Source organism: Pleurodeles waltl, chromosome 5 (genome assembly GCF_031143425.1).
Source record: "Pleurodeles waltl isolate 20211129_DDA chromosome 5, aPleWal1.hap1.20221129, whole genome shotgun sequence".
NCBI lineage: Eukaryota > Metazoa > Chordata > Amphibia > Caudata > Salamandridae > Pleurodeles > Pleurodeles waltl.
The window spans coordinates 1,819,899,794-1,819,920,769 of record NC_090444.1 but is presented as its reverse complement, the minus strand read 5'-3'; the positions used below and the strand labels follow the sequence as shown (position 1 = coordinate 1,819,920,769).

At 44.8% G+C, this 20,976-nt stretch overlaps 1 protein-coding gene across 5 annotated transcripts in view; it reads right to left on the bottom strand.

The window, feature by feature from the left end:
• Nucleotides 1-2,167: 2,167 nt before the first annotated feature.
• Nucleotides 2,168-20,976, bottom strand: part of CMTR1 (cap methyltransferase 1) — a 419,501-nt gene continuing 400,692 nt past the window's right edge. For all 5 annotated transcript variants that reach the window (XM_069236317.1, XM_069236319.1, XM_069236315.1 and 2 more), the window contains 2 exons: nt 20,593-20,701; nt 2,168-2,959 (listed from right to left, as the gene is read on the bottom strand). In XM_069236317.1, coding sequence (XP_069092418.1) covers nt 2,821-2,959; nt 20,593-20,701 — 248 coding nt within the window. In that variant the 3' untranslated portion in view covers nt 2,168-2,820. The remainder of the gene's footprint in view (nt 2,960-20,592; nt 20,702-20,976) is intronic.

The following is a 20,976-nucleotide window of genomic DNA, read 5'->3' as shown; positions in this document are numbered from 1 at the left end:
AAAATTGGAGACCAAAATTAAGTTGTTGTCCCCAGGTGGATATGTCGGAGTAGTGCAATTGCATCACACACTATATGGTAAGAATGATGGGTGGCCGCAATTGAATTTAGAAGAGCTTCAACCATACCAATAAAAATATTATATTGTTATATTTGTGAATTAAATAAAATATTTCATAATTTGTGGATTAATTTGTGTGAATGCTTGTTTCAGTATTTTGTGCTTTGTGGTTTAACTCATTGAAATTGCTTAGGCCAGGGTCTCCGGATTTCAATAATGACTCTGGGTGTCCCCGCATTCCAATAATGATTCAGTAGGGGGTCCCTAGATTCCAGTAATGATTAAGTGGGAGGTCCACGGAAGTCAAATGTTTCGGAACCACTGTTCTAGTGTATCAATCATGGACGGGAAAAAGGTGCCCTAGGCGTGAACTAGAGAACTGCAATCAAATCACCATCCAAACTGCAATAGTAATATTGAGAATGGCCATCAACTGTCTGATGTTATTTTTGTTTGACTGAGAGCTGGGTTGTTTAACATAATGTGTATGGTGCTGCCAACATCACAGCTGAACTTTGAAACTTAGGGCCTGAATTGGATATTGGTGGACGGGTTACTCTGTCACAATAGTGACAGGTATTTGCCATAATCTAAATCCCATTATTTCCTATGGGATTTAGGCTTCCGGGGACAGGACATCCATCACTGTTGTGATGGAGTAACCTTCCACCAATATCTTAATCAGGCCCTTGGGGGTGCCAGCGGCACCTAAAGGGTGGGCTGACATGGTACCTCTGTTTACACCGCAGAGGTCTTCCAAAGAAGTTAGACCCAGAGGCACCCTCCAGGCTAGTTCCAGCTGTCAGACTGATGTGTAAAAGGCATCTTCAGATTGCTAATTTATAAATTGTGCTTGAATGACAACTAGCGTGTGCTCTGGTAGGATTCAACCACTCATGGGCACCTTAGAATGGCTCCTAATGAATTTCAGCCTTCAGGGTGTTTTGAAAAAAGCACTGGTTTGAATAGGTTTTGGTTTAATCTTTGAGCATGCTCTGGTGTTATGCACTTAGTACCTGCCTCCATTGTGAGTGAAACCACTGCTGAGCAGTTCAGTTAGCTTTTTCATGATTGTCTGGACTACTTTTCTGATAAGAGACAAGCCGGATAGAAAAAGAGGTTATACAGACGAGGGCACAATTGTGTCTGAGGCCACAAAGACCTCTGTTTATGTACATGAATTGCCTTTGCGGGCAGCAGGGAGGAAATTACTATGGTGGAAAAACACTGAATAAGCAAATCTATAGAAAGGCACCCAGCATTCAAGACAAAAAGTAAGTGTGCACCTGGAAGGGCGTGCAAAAGTGAAAGGTATGGCCAAAGTAATGACCAAACTAAGCGCAAGAAATGCACATCGTGAAAGAGAGGTCCAATAGCAATTGGGGAAAGAAAGGGAAGTATAGGGAGTTGGAAGGCAGGTTAGGAGAGCAGCTGTGTTGGTGCATGTGTCAAACTACCATTTATCTCAAAGCTGCACAAGAATCCTCCGGCCTTCGGACTGCGCAGCCTGCACAAGAAATGGAACATATACACTTACAGAGATCATGTGGTGATAGGTAAGAGCAATCTTGCTGCTCATGAAACCAGGGTCCTGTTCAACACTAAGCACAGTTTGCTCCATGATGATGCCATCTATTGAAGAACAATCCGGTCATACACCTGCCACATGCTGACATCACCCTCCAGCATCCCACTGGCACTTTTGTATTAGGGTTGCTTGATGTCCAAAGAATATTTCAGATGAATGTGGCCAAACAGGAGGATCACATTACAGTTTTCTTTCTAAACTAATTACCCAAAACATGGCCTTTTAAGGGGTTGTCGGCTGAAAACTCTATTTACTGAGTCGGTGTATTTCATATAACATGGTGGTTTAGTTGACACATTGGCACATAAACAAGGCCAAAGCAAGTTCAGGGCTATGTAAGGCGCAACGTTAAGAATATTACCACCGCTTGCAAACAGCTTTTCAACGTCTCTGTTGCAAAACTGCATCAATCAGCAAAACCCCTGCCAGAAAAAGAAGTCTGCAATGAAAAGCAGATTACACTTTACGTAGTACGCAATAAATAAACACTTATAGTGCACAAAAGATTCTCATTCCAAATACATAAACAAGGGTGTTTTATCTTTTATTTAAAGAGAGTGAACACGTCACTCTAACATGTTTAGTGCCTCTGGAAAGTCCCCCTATGGAAGTATGACAATGTGTTGTAGGTTCCGCAATATCTTCAGCTTATGACTTCACCCAGGCTGCCATGTGCGGTCAGACAAATCATGATGCATCACTTTGGCCTCTTCTTTTGAATCAGTACCATCAACAGAAGTAATGTCTTTTTCTCTCCTCTTATGGACACTGGGGGGTATAAAAGGGGTTACCTTCATCACAGACGAATAACTAAACGAAAAACTGATAGAGCGACCTAAGTTAAGCATCACCAAAAACGTCTCTTAGTATGGCCACACAAAAGTCTAGACCCATTTTAAGGTAAGGTCAACACGAGGAAAATCCTTCTGCGTGTGGTCTTTATTGAAGCCATGCGACATGGGATTCCCATCAGACCTGCTGCACAGACCATTTTTGGATTTCCATTTTGCATACATCACACACTGCTCTCTCTGGAGTCTTTTAAACCACCCACACTCCTCCGTGTGATTCAAGAGCCAATTCTCCAGAACTGCTAAAAGAAACACATTTCTCCAAGACTGCCACTGGTTGCTGGAGGAGGAGATGTTGTGTGGTCCCAGCCAGACCTCGGCTCAGTTATTTTGGTGTTCATGAATAAAAGCCAACACTCTCTCCTTGGAGGGTCTCTCTGAAGTTGGATCGTGCTTCTGAGAGTCATGAAGTTTGACGCCTTCCCCCCACTCCCAGAAGAGACGCTCTCTAAAGCAAACGCTGAAAGGCAAAAAAGAAAGGCTAGTAAAAAGGATAAACACAACCTTTCAGAGTTGGAGAAGTAACTTAAAGATCAGAGTTGGAGAAGTAACTTAAAGAGAGCACAGAGTAATGGGACTCAGGAGATGAATGCTTCAGACAACTTTGGACATACACAAACAGTCGGTGTAACAACAGGTGTCAAAAAAGTCCATTTATTATACATCACCAATTCTACAACTGGGACTAACTGAAGCAGTACCCAGAGCTCCAGATCCTTCGGCCAGCATATGAATTTGTTAATGTGATTTTTTTTTCCCTCTGACGCTGTATGACTTATTGGAAGGGGCACGAGTGGACATTGAATGAGAAAGAATGACAGTACCTATGCTGGTGATAAGGTTAAGTGTTGGGGTTTAGGACCTGAAACTCAAGAATGGTTAAAAACCAAATCCCAGCCATAACCCAATCCCAGCCAGAAACCAATCGTCTTTATGTCAGGATACTCCTGAAAACGTTGAACCTGACTTTCGTAAAGAATCATTACTGTTAACAAGCAAGTCTTAGCTTCCTACAATTAAAATGTTCTTATTTCAGTAAGACCCAATTAAAAATTCCTCTGCACATCTATGAACTGTACACACTGATGGTTTACAGTCAAGCTGTACACTTAACTCTAGTGATACTTTAGCCTCTTTTAATTGGGAAAATCGTCAAGCACTGCCAGACTTTCAAGAGGCTTAGAGGAAGGCATTTCCCCAAGTTGAAAATACTTTCCATGTGGAAAAAGAAAAAATAGAGTGCATGAGCGAATTACCCTAAGGCTCTCCGTACAAGTGGGTGGGGCTAGTGCATCTGTATTAATAGCAGAAGGGGTCACCCTGAAGAAGGTGGCGCTCTTGCTCAGTCTCGCACGCTGATGTTTAGGTACAACAACTATATGGGTATTCGCAGAATGCCACAGATCCGTGCTGGCAGGAGTGTAGCGAATACATCTCTACTGGAGAAAGCCAGGTCCCTTCTCCACAGAAGGCCCTATGGACCCAGCACAAAGAATTGAAACCAACACTTCTGACCATTGGTACCCAATGTACAGAACTGAGAGCTGCAGAGGCAGATGTTAATCGGAAGGGCAGTCTAGCCGTGGCACTGTGAATGCGTTCTAGCTGTTATAAGACCCTGCTGGTGAGCCCAGGAACACTAGAACAGCGGTCAGTGCAATACTCTTGGCATAGAACCAGGCTGTGGAAAGATGGTTGGCTTGGCTGGTAAGGGGCAACTTATTGTCCAGATGGAAATCTAGACCACGCACCACATCGGCCATAGTGGGATGAAAGGCTAAAGAGGCTAGACAAACATTTTAGGGATGCCAGAGGATGGGCAGCCACCAGAACAAAACAGGACTTTTGTCTTATCTGCATTGAATTTAATGGAGGTATGTGACAGCCAGGAGGCCACATATACCATGCAGGAATGAGAGACAGCATGGAGGTTTGACACAGTGTTGTTAATAGATATTAGTATTTGGGAGTCATCAGCATAGTTGATAAAATTAACCCTTTATGACCATATCAGCTGGGCTAAAGGGCAAATGTATTTATTAAACAGAGTAGTGCTCAACGATGAGTCCTGCTGAATGCCCTGCTGTGTTTCCTTAAACCCAGAACACACAGTAAATGAGCAGCCTGAGATCTACTCTCCAAGTAAGCCCTGAACACTGGAGAGCTGGGCCACTAAGTGCCTATCTCTGCCAACCATAAAAGGAATTGATTAAGGGACACTGTATCGAAGGCAACAGATGGATCTAACACCACCAATGCAGCCACATGGCCATTGCTTGCCAACAGCCAAAAGTCATCCAAAATAGATACTGCAGGCCTGACTGCACCAGATCTAATATGTTGTGCTGCTCCACAAACTAAGAGACTTGCCTACTGAAGACATTCTCCAGGATTTTGATAGGGACTGGCAGAAGAGATATAGGACAAACGTTGCTCGAGGTGGCATGGTCAACATTGGTCTTCTTCAGCAGTGGAACCACAGGGACCTTTTTCCACTCATCTGGCACAAATGCTTGTGTGATGGATTTATTACAGATGTCAAAGAGGTTTAGCTAAACAGGGACCTTTCCAAACCTTTGCAAGAATAGGATACAGAGGTGAGGGTGAAGTGACAGAATTAGCCAGATCCATAAACTCCTCAGGAGTTAACTGTTTGAAATAAGAGCATGGGCATATCAACCTCAGAAGGTAAACTGGAGACGGCATCCTAGTCTGTCTCTCTAATTGTACAACAAACACTATGAGCCAGGGCTGCCAGACTCTCACGTATCTCTTCTTTATAACCTCAAAGATCTGACTAGAACATGAACGAGAAGATGAGGAACGTACAACTGAGATGCCTCGTTAGCCATATTAGATACAGTTTGCAAATAAATTAACATTAGTGGATTGTACCAGCTTTTTATAAGATTTTAGGGCCATTGTAAGTTCAGTTCTAGCTTCAGGGGCATAGTTAATTTGCCAAACCCTTTCTAGTCTTTTACTGCCAGTGTTTGCTTCTTTTAATGAGGTGCTGTACCAAGAGGCAGAAGGATGACAGTCTATGCTGAGGAGCGGGTAAAGGGAGCACTATATTTAGACTGGAAGTGCCCTACTCACAATTTTTTAAACATTTTTCAAACTTCTTATTCACCGAACATTCTCTCATTGAAAGTCCTTTCCTTACTACAGTCTAGAGAAATACTGTACTTTTCATTTTCTCTTTTTGTAAAAGGAACAGCAGTTTTAGAATCAGATTTACGAAAATGTCTAGACTTCTACAACTTATGTTCCGTTAACACTGATACAGCTGAAAGAGAGATGGAAGTCAGTAATCCATTGAGTAGAGAAAACAAGTCCGTTCTTTAATATAAGGAGCCCTACCAACAGCAGGGTCACAAATACAGTTTTAGAAATACCCTTCCTTTGAACTAACACTGAAGGCAGTGCCCCCTCCCCCAATCACGTGAAATGGGTCAAGAAGGGTTCACGTGAGGCTTTAGCTTCTGGGATCCTTGACTTTTACCATCTGTCTGGAGTTGGGCATGCCAGTGCAACACCAGGGACCTAAATATTACCAATGCTGTGAAAGTGTACGAAAAACGGTGTGTGGTCCCAGCTGGTGTCTAGGATATTTCAAAGAAAGAATCTACAAAGGGAACTCTAGCTATCTGAATAATAATTCCATCATAAGCAGACACATTTATTTGCAGAGTGGAAATCTACTCACACGTATAAATGTTCACAGCTGCCCTACTGTCGTTTTAAGACCAACAATTTAGTGAGGCTTATACCCCAAAGTCAAGAGTCACACAGAATACTGCAATGGGATATTCAAATCCAGAGCAATACTACACCAGAGCAAGAGGGAAGAGCAATGACTAATGAATGACTGGTCATCATATTATACATAAATGACAAAATAGGTGAATGAGCGCTATTATGAAGTTTTCCTTTTATTGTGAATGGACAGATTGCCTAGATAAGAGTGCACTCACAGCTCCAGCAGACCATGAATTAGTGAGGAATCGATTTCTATTTCATACAATGCATTGTTAAAACTATGCAATCACCTACTGAGCCCATACATCAAATGTTTCTTTTTTTGGTCGACATTTGTTTGAATTACAAGAAAGCCAAATGAGCAGATTACTTACTTTCGGTAACAGCTTTTCTGCTAGAGACTATTTAACCGTAGATTTCTCAGCTTAGAGTCTGGAGCAGTACCGCTGCACACTCGTAGGTGGCGTAGTCTGACTTCACGTCAAAGTGTTGTGGTGCCAATGAGACAGCACCTCAGCATGCTGTCATCTGTTTCTTTAGTGACTAGTTTTGAATCAAAAATGTGGAGCCAGATAAAAACCAGTGCTACTGTATGGACCAGTGTGTAGTGCTTAAAGGGAAAAACAACCCAGTTCGCATTACGGGGCAGATGGGAGAGTCGGTGAGGAATCTGTGGTCAGACAGTCTTCACCAGAGAGCCATACCTTTGCGGAGGTGGCTCTACAAACCGGCTTAGACCAAAAACTACTGGAAACTTGAATGTATGAAACACCCTTCAAGACAAACCCGATTGTCCAAGCGGTAGTGCTTTGTCAAGGTATGGAGGGACGTCCACATGGCAGTTTGGATTATGCCCAGGACAGGTACACCGAGTGCTAACATAGTAGTGACTGCATGGCTTTGGTGGAGTGAGCCCGCTTCTTCACCAGTGCTTAGCAGATCTTTATGCAGAGTACAGCTTCTACATGATCTTGCCCTTCTTCTCTCTGGTGAATCCAACAAAGAACTGATTGCCCACCCAATGGTCTTTGGTGTGTCTTTCAGGATCTACATGAGTATCTCCTCCTCCTTGGATTAATGAGGTGGCACGTAGAAGGCAGGCACAAAAGTATGCTGGGAAAGGGGTGGCCATTTGAGGAAGAAAAGAGTAAAGCATACGAAGAACCAGCGTGTCATGAAAGAGGATGGTGTATGAAGGCTGGACCAACAGAGCCTCAAGTTCACTGACTCTCCTGGCCAAAGTAATAGCCACCAGGAATACTGTCAAAGTCAAAAGCTGCAGAGGGCAGCAATGCAGGGGCTCAAAGGAAGAACACATATGAAAAGTAAGAACCAAATTGAGATCCCATTGGGCAGCACAAAAGGAGTAGTTCAGAACCAATGTTGCAAACCTTTCAAGCACCTAGTCACAACAAGGGATTTAAAGAGGCGGTGTTGATCTGGCAGCTGCAAGAAAGTAGAGATGGCAGACAAATACACTGTAACGTACCATGAGCAAGGCCTTGCCAGGTTAAAGTAGAAACAAAAAACAAAGCCTCAGCAAAAGGTGCAGAAAGGGAGGTCCGATTGGTGCAAGGAACACCAAGCCACAAACATTGCAACTGCAACTTCAGAAGGGAGATTGAAAAATCCTCAACTGTCACTATTCAATGTTCATGTTTGAAGGTGGAGTGTGTGCAGGTTCGGATGCAGAACCCTGCCCTGTTGTTGAGACTCTTGATCCTCCCAGCTCATGCTCAGATGCTCATGAGTTCTGGCTACCAGAACCTTTGAGCCCAATCCAGAGCCAACAGGATGACTTGGGCCCGCCATTTCCTGATCTTCTTAAGAACTCGGGCAGGAGTGGTATCAGCAGGAAGGAGTACAGGAGTCCCAAGTCCCACTTGAGGAGGAATGTATGTCTGCCACTCCTCATTAAAGTATACAAAAAGGGATGAATGGAATGCTTGAATTAATCTCAGCCACTGGTAATTACTCTAGCTACATCGCAGGCCCTAGTTATTTTGCACACCATGCCACCTCAGTTTGGACCCAGCTATATGCAAACCAGTCCTGACCCTGCTACAATGGGAACAGTCCAGCCCTAACTGTCAAGACAGGTCCTTCTTGAACTAAAACATAAGCAACCTGGACCAGTTTTGCTCCTATTATGGGCTCATCAGCCAGTTATAGCTTAGTTGCAGTGACAGTGTGCATGGGACCCATGTCTGGGCATACCCGTCCTGCTTGGTGTGACATATTAAAGTATACAAAAAATATAACAATGGATTGGGATATAACGATGAATTGAAGCATCCTATCCATCACTGTTTTGTATACTAACCGTAGAAACTCCAGCTAGAAGTGCAGACATTGCGTGTTATCGGCCGTGCGGAATACAGCTAACCTCAGTCTCGGAAAAGACCTTGCACCACCTCTGGATATAGGTGCAATTTGAGATCCGCAAGGCATCGAGAGCAGAGTTCGTCCACCCGCCAGGTGTTGTACGGCTGGGAAAGTGTCCTGATGTTCCAGCCACGTCCAGAGGCACCAGGCCTTCTGGCGTAAGGTCCACGACCTCACCCAGCCCTATTTGTTGTGGTACTGCATGGCTGTGGTGTTGTCTGTGAAAACATGAAGAACAAGCTACTTACCTCAGTAATCCCTTTTCTGATTGAGACTATCTACCTGCAGATTCTTTACCTTAGCATAATCACCAGTCGTCTAACCAAATCCGGAGTTTTTTTGAGCAGTGTCCCTGCATGCTGATAAGTGGGGTTGTTTGGCTCCGCATCTGTGATGTCGACATAGTAAGTGACACGCTCTGTGCCTATATAGGCGCCATCCGGGTCGCTAATAGTTCTTTCCTTTCCACAAGAAATAGCCCTCAACGTCCGTCGACCCCACATTGCATCAAGATTCTGGGCGCACAGAAGGTCTTAAGATAGTTTCCGGAGCCGCATATTGCGGTCTTCGGGGATTAAGTCCAGATGGTGCCTATGTAGGTACTGTGCAGGTCACTTTTTGCGTGGACAACATAGCCGAAAAACACCACCTACTGATGCACAGCTGCTCAAAAAAAGTCCAGATCCAATCTGACGCCTGTGTATTATTCTGAGGTAAGGAGTCTCCCAGGAGGAGGATGAAAATTAGTTACATAGCTGTAACTGTAGTTCTCCAGTATTGGAATCTTTCATAGATTCACATGCTTGAATCATTTCCCGTCGTCGAGATGGGAGCCCCCGGTACAAATTACACAAGTAGTGTTGAAATATATTAACAAAAGGGCCCTAGGCCTTGTCAATTTAACAGTCTATTAGAGTCATTTTAGGAAACGGACCAAACTTGAGCATCCACCAATCAGGCGATACCACCCTCTAGAATCCTCCTGAGAGAAGCTCCAGCACCTCAGATTTTCCAAGCACAAGTGCGTTTAAGAGAGGGAAAAAAGAGAGAAAGAGAGAGGAAGGTGAAAGTGAGCTTCTCCGGGGAGGTGGGTGGGTCGCATGTGAATCTATGAAAGATTCCAATACTGGAGAACTACAGTTACAGGTAACTAATTTTCTTACTCCAGTATTGGAACTTTCATAGATTCACATGATTGAATCAGAGTAGAGAGCAGTACTTATGCACATTGTACCATTGTAACCATGTATGATACAAACACAGGCATATGTAAAACATATGTATATACATCTATATATATATATATATATATATATATACATATATATATATATATATATATATATATATACATATATATATATATATATATATATATATATATATATATATATATATATATATATATACAGGGAGTGCAGAATTATTAGGCAAGTTGTATTTTTGAGGACTAATTTTATTATTGAACAACAACCATGTTCTCAATGAACCCAAAAAACTAATTAATATCAAAGCTGAATATTTTAGGAAGTAGTTTTTAGTTTGTTTTTAGTTTTAGCTATGTTAGGGGGATATCCGTGTGTGCAGGTGACTATTACTGTGCATAATTATTAGGCAACTTAACAAAAAAAAATATATATACCCATTTCAATTATTTATTATTACCAGTGAAACCAATATAACATCTCAACATTCACAAATATACATTTCTGACATTCAAAAACAAAACAAAAATAAATCAGTGACCAATATAGCCACCTTTCTTTGCAAGGACACTCAAAAGCCTGCCATCCATGGATTCTGTCAGTGTTTTGATCTGTTCACCATCAACATTGCGTGCAGCAGCAACCACAGCCTCCCAGACACTGTTCAGAGAGGTGTACTGTTTTCCCTCCTTGTAAATCTCACATTTGATGATGGACCACAGGTTCTCAATGGGGTTCAGATCAGGTGAACAAGGAGGCCATGTCATTAGATTTCCTTCTTTTATACCCTTTCTTGCCAGCCACGCTGTGGAGTACTTGGACGCGTGTGATGGAGCATTGTCCTGCATGAAAATCATGTTTTTCTTGAAGGATGCAGACTTCTTCCTGTACCACTGCTTGAAGAAGGTGTCTTCCAGGAACTGGCAGTAGGACTGGGAGTTGAGCTTGACTCCATCCTCAACCCGAAAAGGCCCCACAAGCTCATCTTTGATGATACCAGCCTAAACCAGTACTCCACCTCCACCTTGCTGGCGTCTGAGTCGGACTGGAGCTCTCTGCCCTTTACCAATCCAGCCACGGGCCCATCCATCTGGCCCATCAAGACTCACTCTCATTTCATCAGTCCATAAAACCTAAACCTTAGAAAAATCAGTCTTGAGATATTTATTGGCCCAGTCTTGACGTTTCAGCTTGTGTGTCTTGTTCAGGGGTGGTCGTCTTTCAGCCTTTCTTACCTTGGCCATGTCTCTGAGTATTGCACACCTTGTGCTTTTGGGCACTCCAGTGATGTTGCAGCTCTGAAATATGGCCAAACTGGTGGCAAGTGGCATCGTGGCAGCTGCACGCTTGACTTTTCTCAGTTCATGGGCAGTTATTTTGCGCCTTGGTTTTTCCACACGCTTCTTGCGACCCTGTTGACTATTTTGAATGAAACGCTTGATTGTTCGATGATCACGCTTCAGAAGCTTTGCAATTTTAAGAGTGCTGCATCCCTCTGCAAGATATCTCACTATTTTTGACTTTTCTGAGCCTGTCAAGTCCTTCTTTTGACCCATTTTGCCAAAGGAAAGGAAGTTGCCTAATAATTATGCACACCTGATATAGGGTGTTGATGTCATTAGACCACACCCCTTCTCATTACAGAGATGCACATCACCTAATATGCTTAATTGGTAGTAGGCTTTCGAGCCTATACAGCTTGGAGTAAGACAACATGCATAAAGAGGATGATGTGGTCAAAATACTCATTTGCCTAATAATTCTGCACTCCCTGTATATATATATATATAAAAATATATCAAGGAATACTTCAAACAAAATATTGTTTGTCAATACTAACGTTACTTGTCTTCACTTTTCTCTATTCTACACTCTTTATTGTTTTTTTATTTTTTTAAAGGTCGAATTCTCTATCCGAACATAAGAGACATAAACAATGTGCATACCTGTTCTAGGATGGAGGGATGAAAGAGATGGCTCACCTTCACCTGAAGAGGTTCCTGAGGACTGCTTGACCCACTGCTATCTCTCCTTGAGATAGTGATTCCAAGCAGTAGTGCCTTGTAAATGTATGACAGTTCTTCCATGTTGCTGCTCTACAAATGTCTTGCAGGGAAACCCCCGCGAACAGCGCTGCTGGCGAAGAAACTGCCCTCGTAGAATGAGCATGTACTGAAAAATGCAGAGGTTTACCCGCTGCTTGATGGCAGAATCGAATGGCTGAGGCGATCCATCTGGATATACTCTGCTTGGAGAGTGGTTGGCCTCGTCTAGGTGCACTGTATGCTACGAACAGTTGATTAGAGCGTCAAAAGGACTTAGTTTTGTCCAAATAGAATTGAACACATCTCTTAACGTCTAAGGAGTGTAATGGTCTTTCCGCCGGAGTAGAAGGATGAGGAAAGAAGGTTTTGAAAACGAAAGGCTCCTTGATGTGGAAGTCCGAAGGGACCTTCGGGATGAAATGCGGATTAGTAAGCAGCAGTAGCCCGTCTTGTTTAATTCAGTAAGAACGGTTCTTATATAGAGAGGGCCTGCACCTCACTGACACGTCTGGCTGATGTGAGAGCCACCAATAAAGCAACCTTCCAAGAAAAGAATTTTAGAGAAGCACGATGAATCGGTTCAAACGGATGCTTCATCAGCTGTGCTAAAACAATATTTAGGTTCCACGAAGGAGGAGGTGGTCTGAATGGAGAAAAAACCCTGAAAAGTCCTTTAAAAAACTGTTTGATTAAACAAGAGGAATACAGCTAGGGTGAAGCGTCTGAGCGTCTGTATGATGCTATTGCCGACAGATGTACTTTAATGGAGGAATGTGCCAGGCCTGCTTGCGCTAACTGCAATAAATACGGCAATCTTTGTTCCGGAGGTGAAGATAGTGGGTCAATCTGCCACTGATGATGCCAGACACAAAATAGTTTCCATTTGCAAGAGTAAGCCTTATTAGTGCTATCCGCTCTAGCTCTGGACAAAATGTCCCTACACTTCTGTGGGATATTCAGATGTGCGAACTCCCTTTGCCCAGGAGCCATGCTGACAATCGCATTGAGAGAGGATCCGGGTGCGATACTCGTCCTTTGTTCATTGTTAGCAATTGTGGAAACGGTTTCAGCGGAATGTGAGGCTTGATTGATAGAAGAAGAAGCTCCGCAAACCAGTGTTGATGAGGCCGGTACGGAGCTATCAATATCAGAGTGCACGGCTCTGCCTTCATCTTCGTGAGGACTCTTGGGATCAATGGAATTGGAGGAAAGGCGTAAGCAAAGATGTCTGACCAGACTATCGAAAACGCAATCCCCCAAGATCCCTTTTGGTGATGCCAGCTTGCGAAGTACTGGCATTTCGCGTTCCACTTGTTGGCAAACAGGTCTATTGTTGGCATTCCCCACTGGGAAAAGATGTAGTCCGCTATTGACTGGTCCAGCTCCCACTCGTGGCAGCTCGATCTTTGTCTGCTGAGCAAGTCCGCTACCTTGTTCTCTATCCCCGGTAAATGCACAGCTGTGAGTGTGATGCCTTGCTGCGAGGCCCAATTCTAAATTCTTTGGGCTTCTTTGGAGAGGGTGAGAGATCTCGTGCCTCCTTGTTTGTTGAGGTAATGCATCGTAGTGGTGTTGTCTGTTCTTATTACTACGTGCGATCCTGCTACTTTCGGGAGAAAAGCCTGCAAAGCGAGATACACTGCGATGAGCTCTAGCAGATTGATGTGCATCAATCTCAACTCTAGTGGCCACTTGCCACTTACTTGAAGATCCTGAAGCACGGCTCCCCAGCCCTCCAGAGATGCGTCTGTAGTGGTAGTCCATGGAGCCGGACGATGTAAAAAACAAAGGCCGATGGACAGATGATGCTTTTGAGACCACCATGTCAGGGCTTTGGCTATTACTGGGGTTATGTGTATTCGATCTTCGAAGCTTCCCGAAACCTGGAGCCATTGACGGTTTAGTTGCTCCTGTAACAGACGCATTTTTAGTCTGCAAAGAGGAACCAGCGGTATGCATGATGACATCATGCCCAACAGGGATTTGAACAAGTGGACAGAAACACAGCTTCTTCTCTGTATCGATTTTGTTACTGTCAGTAACATTTGTTGCCTGTCTACTGTGGGACACGCCATGGTGGATTGCGTGTCCAGGTTTGCCCCTAAAAAGGTGATACTGCGTGCTGACAGAGGTTTGGACTTCTCCCAGTGGATGGTGAGGCCTAAGTTGGTTAGCAAGGAAACGCACCTCCTTGTCGATCTGCGCGCTCCTGGATAGGTGCTTGCTTTTATCAGCCAATCGTCTAGATATAGAAACATTTGGTGTTTCTTCCTCCTGAGGAAGGCTGCGATTGGTGCTAGGCATTTGGTGAATATCCTGGGAGCTGATTTTAGGCCAAAGGGAAGGACACGAAACTGAAAATGGCTTCCGGCTACAGTGAATCTCAGGTATTGTCTGTGGGCAGGGTGGATGGGAATGTGGAAATATGCGTCCTTTAGGTCTAGTGTAGACATGAAATCTCCCTGGTTCAGACGCAGGAGGACATATTACAGGCTGATCATGCGGAACGATTGCTTTTTTAAGCAGATGTTTAGTTCCCGTAAATCGAGGATCGGCCTCCAATCTTTCCACTTTTTGCGAATGAGGAGGAACCTGGAATAAAACCCTCTTCCTTGCTGTGACCGAGGTACCTTCTCCATAGCTCCTTTGAAGAGCATCTTGTTGATCTCCTTCTTGAGTTGTACTGGGTATCTTGAAGGAGTCCTGCAAGGAGGGTTGGAGGGAGGCAGTCGGGTAAATTCTAGAGTGTGGTCCTGTTTCACTAATTGGAGGACCCACTTGTCTGATGTGATGACTTGCCATTGTTTAAGGAAGAGAGAAATCCTTCCGCCTAGAACCAGAGGAGGACAGTTGGGTGTAGCCGGCACCTCGGATGTATCAGGCTCTACGAGCCGAGTCTTTAGCAGGACTTTACCAGATCTACCATAAGCTGCTTGCGGCAGCTGCCTTTGTGGGTAATATTGACGGTACTGTTGAGAAGAGGAAGGATAGGTAGAATATCTATACTGCTGAGATCCTCCTCTATATGAAAGTTGGCCACGTCCTCTAGCTCGAAAGGAAGGCTTTCGAAATTGAAGAGTCCATAATGATCTTGCCGTATCAGTGTCAGATTTAATAGATTGTGAAGCCTCGTCAATATGTTTGCCGAATAACGCCTGGCCATCGAAAGGTAAGTCTAAAATCTTATTCTGTACCTCAGGCCGGAATGATGTAGCCTTTAGCCAACCTTGTCTTCTAAGAACAGCTGCCCCTGCGAGCTGTCGAAATGCAGTCCTGGCTATGTCCATTGCACAGTCAATGAGTTCCGCTGACATGCGCTGACCTTCTTGCAATGTCTTGTTTGCCTCTGATTTTCCGTCCTCTGGCAACTGGTTAATATGTGGGGCGATGTCTGCCCATAGCTGTCTGTCAAACCTGGCTAACACCGCTAGTGAGTTAGCAGCTGTTATCACTAGGCTAGCCATTGAGGAAAACCTCTTTCCAATGTTGCCTAGTCATATACCCTCTTTGTCTGGGGGTGCAGAAATCGGAGCAGACGGATTCTTGTACTTCCTCTGTGCCGTCTGAGCCACCACTGAGTCCGGATGAGGATGACCAGTTAGACATGCCGGTGCATCGTCCGGTGCCTTGTACTTCTTGTCCAAATGAGGCAGTACTGCTGTGACAGTAGCAGGATTGTGCATCACTTTTAGGCCTTCTTCCCATAAGTAGCTGACCAGCGGAATAGAGCACACAGATTTTTGAAACAGCTCTTTAAAATCATAAAGAAAACAGTCCGTTTGTTTTGATGGCATTGGCAAAGCGAAACGCTTAGCTGCTCTTTCTAGGAGATTGTGAAATCCTCCAATGTCGTATGGTGGGGACTCCACCTTTGATTGGGAAGGAGAAGGAGGAGCAGGGATGATGTATTCATCCCACTCGGAATGAGTGTCCAGGAGCTCCCCTTCTTTGTGATCCCCTTCTGACATGTCAGTGTCCTGAGGTAGAGTCATATCCAGAGTAGCCACATTTGTGAGAGGTAAAGAAACTGGTCTATGATGTGGAGTGGTAACCCCAGAGACGGGCGATGGAGGAGGTTGTTCCCCTTGAGGAGGAAAACGCCTGCTGTAATCAGCTAACATTGCTCTGAGGTCAGACAATAAGGAGGATGGAATGTATGCCCCCTCTTGATATTGTTGGTCTACTCCATAAAATTGAGGGTCATAAGATTCATCAAATTCATATTCTTCCTGATATCTGACGTTTAATTGCGATGGACTATGGGCTGCTCCCAATGGCCCCTCGTCGTCCGAGTCTTCATCTCCCTCTAACAAATGCACTGGAATGAGGGAGGTAACCTTACTAGGTGAGTTGTGCTTTGGGGTCAGTTTCTCATGTGTCATGATGTTTTTCCCTCGTCGACGGCGCATACATAGTCTTAGTCAACGGCGGTGTCGTCGATGACAAACGCATTGAGATTTTGATGGATGACAGCCTCACCGACGAGTCTACCGTTGACGAGGCCGTCGACAATGGTAAAGCTGATACCGTCATAAGCGCCGACGATGAGGTGTAGACATTCGTCGACGAAGACATCGTCGAAGCCGCTCTCGTCGACGGTGGGGCACTCGTCATCGACGATGTAGTTGGCGGAGGCGTTGGAAAAGCACTCACTGACAGTCTCGTCGACGATGAGTCCGTCGTCGACGGTGCCTTTTTTGTAGAAGTAGAGGAAGATCTCTTGAAAGGCACAGATGGAGGTACAGAGGATGACTTTTTATGCCTCTCAGAACTGCTGGCATGACCTCTCTCCCCTTTTCTGGAAGATTTTTGAGGTGAAGTAGATGGGCTGCGGCCCTTGTAAGACCCTGAAGCAGTCTTTTTGTGGGCTTTTCTTGATTGTTTCGAGGGAGATCTTGTGTCTGATCTCACCCTCTTTGATGACTTTTTAGATATTGAAGAGTCATCACTATCAGGGTCAGAAACTGGATTCTCTCTGTATTTAAGTTTTTGCAGCCAAATCATTAATCTGCCTTCTCTATCCTTAAGACTCTTAGAAGAAAAGGTACAACAAACCTTACAGTCCTTGGCTGAATGGTCTGGATAGAGGCAGTATATACAATCCTGATGAGGGTCTTCAGAATGTAGTCTTTTCTTACCACAACTTTTGCAATTTCTATTTAAACCCTTCTTCTCCTTATCAGACATGTTGAAGATGTTTTTCCAATCAGGTCAGAAAAGTTTTTCTCAGAAAAAAATATGTTGAAGCTAGTCCAAAAGGTGTGAATAAAGAGCAGAGCTCTGAGGAGACTCCCTAGCACGATGTGCAGTAGAAAATCTGAGGTGCTGGAGCTTCTCTCAGGAGGATTCTAGAGGGTGGTATCGCCTGATTGGTGGATGCTAAAGTTTGGTCCTTTTCCTAAAATGACTCTGATAGACTGTTAAATTGAAGAGGCCTAGGGCCCTTTTGTTAATATACTTCAACACTACTTGTGTAATTTGTACCGGGGGCTCCCATCTCGACGACGGGGAATGATTCAAGCATGTGAATCTATGAAAGTTCCAATACTGGAGTAAAGGCGCTTAACTGCACTGTGTCTACAATGGCTACGAAGAAGGGGAGCATCTCAGAGGGAGGCAGGTGAGCCTTCAGAACGTTTATAGTGAACCCCAGAGAATGCAGGAGGTGTGCTGTAGTCTTGAAGTGGGAGACTACTGCCAGGGGACAGCCCTCCTTCAAGAGCCAGTGGTCCAGGTTTAGTGAAGACTGGATCCATGATCTCCGCAGATGAGTTGCAACCTCTGCTCTCACTTTCATAAATACCAGAGCGCCGCTGGTAAGGTTAAAAGGAAGCACAGAGAACTGAAAATACTCGTGACCCACCATGAACCACAGGTAATGCCTGTGGGCCGGCAGGACTAGAATGCTGAAATACACACCCTGCAAGTGACGCGCTTCAATCAAGTTTCCAGGATCCAGGGCATTCAGGACCTGATCTAACATGTACACCCTGAATTTATCAATTTTGAGGAAGCAGTTGAGAGATCACAGAGCTCGTATGAAGAATAACAACCATGCCCTACTTCTGATGTGGGCACCATCTCAATGGCTCCCTTAGCTAAGACAGCCTGACGAAGGAGAGTTGGCCCTCAGACAGCCGTTCTTGGGATCGGTGTAGGAGTTGTGATGTTTCCAAAAATGGCAGGGCAAAACCTCCTGAATTATTTGATGCACCCAGTTGTCGGATGTTATTGCTGACCACTGGGGCAGGTGGGGGCCGAATCTGCCACCAATGGGATGGCTGTGCTGGATGGAGGGTAAAGTAATCAGGTTTTAAGGTTGCAGAATTGAGGTGGGGAGAGACAGGGGAGTGGGAAGGCTGCTTAGGTCACTAGACTGCACCCTGAGACTGGCTGCCTCCTCCTTTCTGGGCCCGCCGTCCCATCCTCAAAAGGACTGGGCAGGCTGTTGGACTGGGAATGGCTGGTATTGCACGTGACCAAAATGACTCCTTCCACGGCTGCAGTAGGGGTGAACGGACTGCTGCTCTGGATGGGTCAAAAAGTAAAGTCCAAGGGATCTGGCAGTGACTTAGCTCTCGCAAAAGCGCTAGAGCACCCCATCAGCCTGATTGTCAAATAAGAGGATGCCATTGAAGGGCATGTTAATCAGCGAAGACTTCACATTCCCCGAAAACCCAGTAGACCATAACCAGGCATGGCAATGCAGCATCACTGTAAAAGCATGGCTCTAAACAGGGAATCTGTAGTGACCAGTCCGCAAGGGGTGTCAAACTTTGCTGCATCTCTGCCGTCCACCAGAGCATGAGTGAGAAAGGTGCAGCCTTCCTCTGGCACCATGAGAAGCAGCTGTGCAACTGAATCTTACAATGCTTGGGAATATCAGCCCAAGAGGCATTCAGTGTTCACAGACCACAGGGCAAAGCTGTTGGACGAAAACATTTGCTTCTCAAAGGTGTCCAACCCTCCTGGATTCCCAATCCAGTGGTTTGGTAGGGAATGCTCTTGGGTTGACCTTGCCTGTGGAGGCATGCGCAACCAGGATAGTCTGGGGAAGGAGAGCTGGGAAAGGAAGGCTGCATCTCCTGGTGTGGGATGGTGCAGAAGGATGGTGCATTTGGTACATAGGAGCCTCTGTGCAAGGTTTCGCCCAGGCCAGAAGCTAGTACGTGAGAGCTTTGTTAAAGGGGAGCAAGGGCTCAGATGAATCTGCCTCAGATTAAAGCACCTCAGTCAAGACGACTTGATCTCAACGACCGGCAGCAGGAGATCGAGGACCGCTGCTGCCCTGCACATCACCGTGGCAATGGATGCTCCTTCCTCTGAAACCTGGTCCGGAGGGGAAACCATACCAGTGTCTGGGGAGATAACCAGGACACTAGCATTGCCCAGTTCCTCATAAGAATTATCATCATCAGGGTCCTCAAAGGGACCACTCAGCTTCTCTCCACCACTTCCTTCAGGAAGTCCTAGGGATAAAATGACCTGGATGGTGCCAGCAGCGACGTCGAGCATCAGGGAATTGGTGTCAGGAATGACTGGCTCGACACTGGGAGGGAAGAAACTATGTCTGGGGGAGGCACCCGTGTCGGTCTCAATCCAGGGAAGGGTCAGATCTAGAGGGCCCAACTGGCATCAAGGGTGAACCCACTGATGGTAAAGCAGCAGGGGCACCTCTTGGCTCCAGGGGGCCCGAAATCTCCAGAGGAGTCAGTGGCCCAAAGATTGCATTCACTGCGTTGTAAGAGCCATTTAACTATATGGGCATCACTCTGGGGAACTCAGAGTAGCATGGAGCGGGCCCAGACGTCGGCTCTGCAGGTGGAGCCTGGAGCAGAGCCTAAACGCACAGTGGTTGCAGGGCAAAAAGAGTGTTTCGACTTCTTTTTCTTGTGCTTCTTGACACACTCGTCTTGGAAGAAGTAATCTTGGGGCACAAAGACACCTTCTGCGAGAACGACTCCGAGAATGGCACCGTGAGTAGCCCAGAGAATGAGACAGAGAACAGCACAGAGTATTCTTCTGTTGCACTAACAGGAGTTTCATCACCGGCTCACAAATCGCCATGGGGTGCATCAAATTGCAGTCGGCGCAGGCCTAGGCGTCGTGACTCGATCCCAGGCACCAGTGGCAGACCAGATAAGGATCACATACAGGCTTCCATTAGTTACAATGCCCACAAGGCTTAAACCCAGTAGGCTTGGAAGGGGACATGGAGGCAACATCTCAAAAAAGGGTCAACAAAATGGAACTTATGTCAGCGTGCAGTGTAGTGCCTATACAGGCACTAGAAAGAAGTCACTTTCTATGCAGAGCCAAATGACAGCACTTTCCGGCACGTAGAGGTACTGCTTAAGATTTTCCAGATCCAGTCTGACTTCTGGGTAATATTCTAAAATTTGCAGTAAGAAATCTTTATCAAAAATAAAGATTAATAAGTATAATTTCTTGTAAACTCAGACTCTCCAAATCCGTTACTTAGTCTGTACAATTAAAAACTAATGGTCAGTATCAGCATATTGACTAAGAACAGAAATATAAGACACACACCCGAACAAGTGCCTGAAATAATCAACACTGATAAGAATTTGAATTAGTATCAATTACGGTGAAACATCACACACGTTGAACAAAAACAGTATTTATTTTAATCCATTCTCCTAGCATCCTCTTTATATAGAAGATCAATAGCTTACTGAAATGGTGCAACTGAATCAAGAGGAAGTTCGAAAGTAGACTTCTTATCTTTCATGTTATAGAAAAATTTCCTTTTGTGGCTTTTGCTAAACGCCATCGTCCATGGATCTACAAAAGAAAAAAATTAAAGAGGAAAGAAAAAATACCCTGGGTTAAAATACCGTTTTAATAACGGAAACATGTATTGTTTTTGTTTTAGGTAATTTGCCCTGTGTAAAGGCAGTTAATGACAAATATATATATTTCTATGAGATATTGTATATCATGAAAGATGACACTAACTCTGTCAGTTCTAACAAGCCGAGTATGGAAGTATGAGGGTGTGGAAGTGTGAAGAAGTTTCATCATGCTTTGGTGAATGTTTTTCAGACCATGGATTGCAG